This window comes from Rhagoletis pomonella, unplaced genomic scaffold (assembly GCF_013731165.1).
Source record: "Rhagoletis pomonella isolate Grant_MI unplaced genomic scaffold, Rhpom_1.0 Rhpom_scaffold_00012, whole genome shotgun sequence".
In the NCBI taxonomy this organism is placed as follows: domain Eukaryota; kingdom Metazoa; phylum Arthropoda; class Insecta; order Diptera; family Tephritidae; genus Rhagoletis; species Rhagoletis pomonella.
Window position 1 is genome coordinate 2960325 of NW_023458566.1, and position 5964 is coordinate 2966288.

The 5964-nt window shown below is 32.3% G+C and overlaps 1 protein-coding gene across 1 annotated transcript in view; it reads right to left on the minus strand.

The window, feature by feature from the left end:
- Positions 1–819: 819 nt before the first annotated feature.
- LOC118747526 (protein bric-a-brac 1-like) overlaps positions 820–5964 on the minus strand; it is an 85050-nt gene continuing 79905 nt past the window's right edge. The window contains exon 2 of the mRNA XM_036481576.1: positions 820–984. Coding sequence (XP_036337469.1) covers positions 820–984 — 165 coding nt within the window. The remainder of the gene's footprint in view (positions 985–5964) is intronic.

A 5964-nucleotide genomic window follows, 5' to 3' on the forward strand; every position in this document is an offset into this window, starting at 1 on the left:
CGGATACTATATACCTATGTATATGTTTGTAAATATACATACAAACTAACAAATGTGTATTTGCGAGCACATACTTTTAATCAATTACCATAACAAATCACTCAAGTACACTTTGATCCCCTTCTTCTAGATTAAAGTCATAATTTTCTGTTCATACCCATACGCTTTTCCTACAAATATGTGCATATGCATCTACATATGTATGTACATATGTTTATCCATGCCAAACCCTATTACAATATCTATTATGCGTACTTCAATTTATTTCTTTGCGCTTGCAATTAAAATAAGTTTCCTCGGCAAGTTAAAAATAAATACTTACATACATACATACAGACATAAATAAATAAAATGTTGCTATTTCACTGCAAATGAATAAGGGGGAAATTAAATTGCAAGAAAATCGAATGATGTCTAGCTGGAGCTTTAACAAACATATGTATGTATGTATATTAGGGTGGTCCAACATGGTTTTTCAGGAAGTCTATACCATTTCTACGAAAAGTTGTTTTTTCCCCATATAAAATACATGGAAAACTGTAGGCGCTTTGAGCGACCTCTAAATATTTTTTTCTGATTTCAAAATAAAAAAATAAGGGCATATTTTTTCGGTATAGAACAATCCTAGGGGGTGAGAGCAGAAAAATTCCGACTCTACTTTTTCACATGCATTTTTGGACCACCCTAATGTACATGCATCTTACTTACATATAAGAAAAGGCTTAGCCGCCAGCAGACAACCTGATTTCATAGATGATTTGAGGGGGGGTTGGTGAGGGGCACAATACCCTGATAAAGCCATGTAGATGATGTGTATATCTATGTAAGTAGGATAGCATGATGCATGGCGTCTTGCAGCCGCTTATTCGATTGCATTTGCAACACAGCGGCAACAGCAAAGCCAAACAAGGCAAAGTGCTTCATTATGTGGCGGCGTCTTCTACAAACAGGCGGCTGTTGTTGTTGTTGTTGTAGTTGCTCTTGCTGTAACATGCGTTTTTAATTTAAACGAATAAATATAAGTTGTAACATGTGTATGTTAGTGCATGCATACATATTTTATATCTACATTTATATCTACATTTAATATGCGTATTTATATTTATAAGTGATGTTCGAGTTGGAGCGTTTTTTTTTTGTTTAACATTTTACCCCAAGCAATGCATCACAGCGGGTGTATTGAGAGTTTTTCTTCTTTTATAAGAACATAACATACCCGTGTATGTACATACATACATAGATGATGATACAGCAACTTGAAAACCACAGAGCATAGAACTTCACTTCGAATGCAGAAAAAATAGCCTTTCTTAATTACATAATTAATTTAATTAGATTCTCTTTTCATTTCGGTGTTGTACAGTTTATCAAGAACAAACACATTGCCTTATTATATATTTCAGCTATAGTCATATACATATCGTTATTTAAATGTGAAAAGGTCCAGGAGAGACGAAAAATCGATATAGTTTCCCCATATCTGCCATTCTGCATCAAAAGCTAAATTTAAACAAAAGTGGATTTGGCACCTTTTCACCTTTAGGCAGCGATATATATACATATTTATATACCAGAGATCTGCATGAGTCAGTTCAAAGTGGCAAATGAATTACTTACACACATTTAATGGAAGGGAGTGAGCGTGGCTTTGAAATCTATTGAACTTGAATGAATGTCCTTGCTTATGAGCGTGTGCATTAGGGTGGTCCAAAAATGCATGTGAAAAAGTTAAATGGGGATTTTTATGCTTAAACCCCCTACGATGGTTAAATAAACAACTGGGTATTATTATTGGAAGTGTCCTGAAAAGAACCAGAGTTTTCTGATCATTAAATATTGATTTTAAAGAATTCCAAACCATTTCTACGAAAAATTTTTTTCCCCCATACAAAATACATTGAAAACATTGAGCGCTTTGTTGAGCGACCTATAAATATTTTTTGATTTCAAACAAAAAATAAAATGGCTGGTTTTTGATTCTTCCATGTTCCTTAAAATTTTTCGAGGAACCAGCTGATACTCGGAATTATAGTGTAAGCCCGGATTGGGTGTGAAATTTGACTGGAGTTTTAGAAGCACCAAGACACAGTGCGAGTCCCATTAATTGGCCTTCAGAGCCCTGCCTAGCAAGTTCAACAGCCTGCTTGTTCTCTAATATGCTTTTGAACGCAGGTCCAAACTATTGTAGCTTTCATGTAGTAATTAATGGGGTTAACCCTTAATTAGGCGCATACAGAAAATCACACAATTAGTCGTATGACTCAGTGACCCCAATAAAAGTGTTGAAATAGAGTTTTCAAAATAAGAAAACGAAGTATGTATTAACAAAAAAATTAAAGTGCTATATTATCGTTAACTTAAAAAAAAAATAAAAACATAATTTCGGCTTCAAACTTAAAAAAAAAATAAATAAAAACTTACCTCCGCCAAAAAATGTTACGTTAGTAGTCGCATGGGGTCAGCACTCAAGCGAGTAGCGACACATGTGTACACGACGATGTTCTAGCCGTGACTTATTTACGTACCCCGCGGGGAGTTAGGAAGCTAGAAAGAGCGCGAGCACGCTCTAAGCACTTCAAGACAGTTTTTTGTTTTTTAACTTGAAATGGCCTTGACCCCATGCGCCTAATTAAGGGTTAAAACTCGTTACCAAGGGGTTTCTGGGGTCACTAATTACGCATCTGATTCAAATTTTCAAAATAAAAATGGCGGATTTAATATAGCGACCAACTTAAGCAAAATATTTTGGGATTTGTTTGAAACTCGGATCCGCCATTTTAAATTTTGAAAATCTGATATCAGATTCGTAATCAGCAACCCCAGATATTCACTGGTAACATGTTTCAACAAGCTCCATGGCAACAAGTTCCATGACAATGCTTAAAACGTTCAGTATCAACATTTTAAATTTAGTAAGTTTTTAAGAGTTTGATAGCCATAGAGGATCCGCCATTGACTTCATATTCGTATTCAGGACCCCAAAAAGCTTCCGAGTGCTAAGTTTCAAACAAATCCAATCATTTTTTCAAAAACAGGTATAAAATTAAGGGAATGTTCCCCAATAATACCAGAGTAATTAAATGTAAAAGCAACATTTTTAGCTGCATTTTAACATTTCACGAAAATAAAAAAAAATTGAGAACATCAGCGTTTTTATAAAAGGACGATAGCGCGACCTCAAAAAAAAACTTTTTTCTTTGATAAAAAAGTACGTTTCTCTTTCTTTTTATCACAAATAACAATAGTTTGAGGTAATGTTTATTGATTTCAAAAAACAAAATAAAATGTTTAATCACACTACATACATACATATATATTTGACGTATCGCTATTTCAGTTGGTTCTGCAGTCATTTGTTCATTAATATCCTTTTCCTTATTATTTATTCGTACAATCAATTTTAAAAGAAATATTTTTTTCTCTGGAGACACTTCGAATTTAGTATACATTATGCATATGGAAAGTCCATAAGTATGCACGCTCATTTCTTATTGCTTGCGTGCATTAATTTTATTATTACATTTGCTTTCTTTATTCATTGCCCACACTCCTCATAACTATTTGGCAAAATTAAAAATTAATTGTGTAGATATGCGCTGTAGCAATTGTTGTATGTGCAAGTTGAAGTTTGACGACAGTGCCGACAAGCTACGATAATTGTATTCGATTTTTTCTAAGTATCGACATTTGCATACTTTTATTGCACACCCGCGAATGCGTAATTAACTACGTTGCTATTTCTATGCAAAAGCTTTAACAACTAAGTACTCAAAACAAACTGCAACTATGACAGTTTTAGGCCCCACATTGCCTACAAATTTAAATTTTAAAATTAAATTTAAATTTTTTTTTAAGATTGAATGCGTGTTTACATACATATGTAAATAAATGTGAGAGTGTGAGGCGATTTGTTTTTTGCTGCCGACAGGCCAATGATGTTAGATAAACATTTCTATTTTACGTTTGAGTTCAAATTTTTCGCCCATAAGCTAACATGCCACGCACAAACACACTTAGCGCATAAGCGGCTGCAAGGAAATCCTATAATTGCATTAGTTATTTTATTTTTTTTTTTGTTCTACACATTTTAACTCAGCGTCTCAGCGGACATTTAGCGATAATTGGCCGTGATATGACGGCTGGTGCAGTTGACATAAAGAATCATAGAAAGTAATGTCCACACACACATACATATTTAGTATATACTCGTACATACATACATACATATACAACAGACGAGAAAAAGGAAATAATTGAATTGTGAAAAATGTTGGAAAATAAAAATGGCCACTTCCTGTCGACACCTACCCCTTGATTTTAACGAAAGAAGAAATAAAGAAGTACGGATCTCTTGGCTTTATAAAGTTCGTTTAATTAAAAAAATTTCTAAACACAAAATTAGATTTTATAGTCAGTAAATATATAAAAAATAACTTCTTAATTTTGTTTACTTAGCAATAAAAGTTGCTATTGGTATCCGACATAAGAACTATGTAAGTGCAATATTTTTCTTACCAGTGCACAGTGGTTCAAAACTGGCATTTAAAGTTCATAATTTACTGGAGCCTTCGTTTTTCGCCCAATTCGATTAATTGCTTTAAATGAAGGCTCATAAAATTTGGAAAATACCAGTTGAGCCCGATTTTTGACTTTTCATTTTCTTGTATCAAATTTTTTAGTGCAAAGCGCAGAAAAAGTATTAATTTTGAAAAAAACCGATTCTCCTGTTCCAATTAATAAATGTTACATAATAAAAACTAGTTGAAAATAATTGTGTGGTTCTCCTAAAATGGAAAATAAATTCAAAAAAAATTAAATGTAAAAAAATTTTCACGAAACTAAATTTATTTTTTAGTTCTTACAGCCAATTTCACGAAAGAAATTTAAGCGAAAAATGATTTATTTTTTTTTTAGTTTTATATGGAAATTGACGGAAAATAAAAAACCATTTTACATTTAAATTGCTGGTGAAACCGGCTGTTAGAAAAATTGTGGGTATGCATTTTTCTTTCACAACATGCAGATGTGCCCGAAAAGTTAGCAAAAACAGATTAAATTTTGGTGAAACTTTTTTTTATAACATTTAAAATTTTCTTGTGAAAAAGGTTTTGGTGGAATCCTACAAATGTTTTCAATTAGTTTTTATTATGTTACACTTATTAACTAGAACAGGAGAATCAATTGTCTTTAAAACTGTTACCTTTTCCGCTTTTTGCACTAAAAAGTTAATACAAACTAGGGCGGGTCGACTTTTTTTGACTATGCGCATTTAGCTTTGGAGAAATCTACGTGTGATTCTAAGCAAATTTTCCGAGGAACCATGGGTCTTAAATCAATTTGGAGGTTTCCAAATTGCGAAAATAGATTTCGAAGAAAATGGGAAAACTTTCACTGTTGCGCCCTCTGGTCGAAACTTTAAGAAAAGGATAAATGCATGCTAGCATGTTTGTATACAAAATTTAAGCATTTCTTTACATCTCTACAGCAAAATACAAATAATCCTATTTGTTTAGAATTATACGTAGAATTTTTCTGTGCTATATGCGCATAGTCGAACAAATCTCCTATACACATTAACTCGATCTAATAAACATATACAAATTTATAAAATTCGTTGAAAAATGAAGGCTCCAATGAGTTATGGACATTAAATTCCAGTTTTGCACCACTGTGCAGTGTTGACAGAAGTTTTTCAAAGTAAAGGCCAAACGTGCAAGAAATCAAAGGTTAAATAAATATCTTTACCAAATCTTGTTCTAGTTCGTAAGTATGTTTGTATATTTATAGATTTAAATAAATAAATAAATAATATAAAAAAAACTTTTTAATATACAACGCCTTTATAAATGGACTAAAAAGTAGAAAATAATATTTCTCAGTCCCATAGAATTTGTTTTGATAACTTTTGATTTTGAAATTTTAGCAAAAGTCATTATAAACAATCTATGAAATTGAAAATGAAAA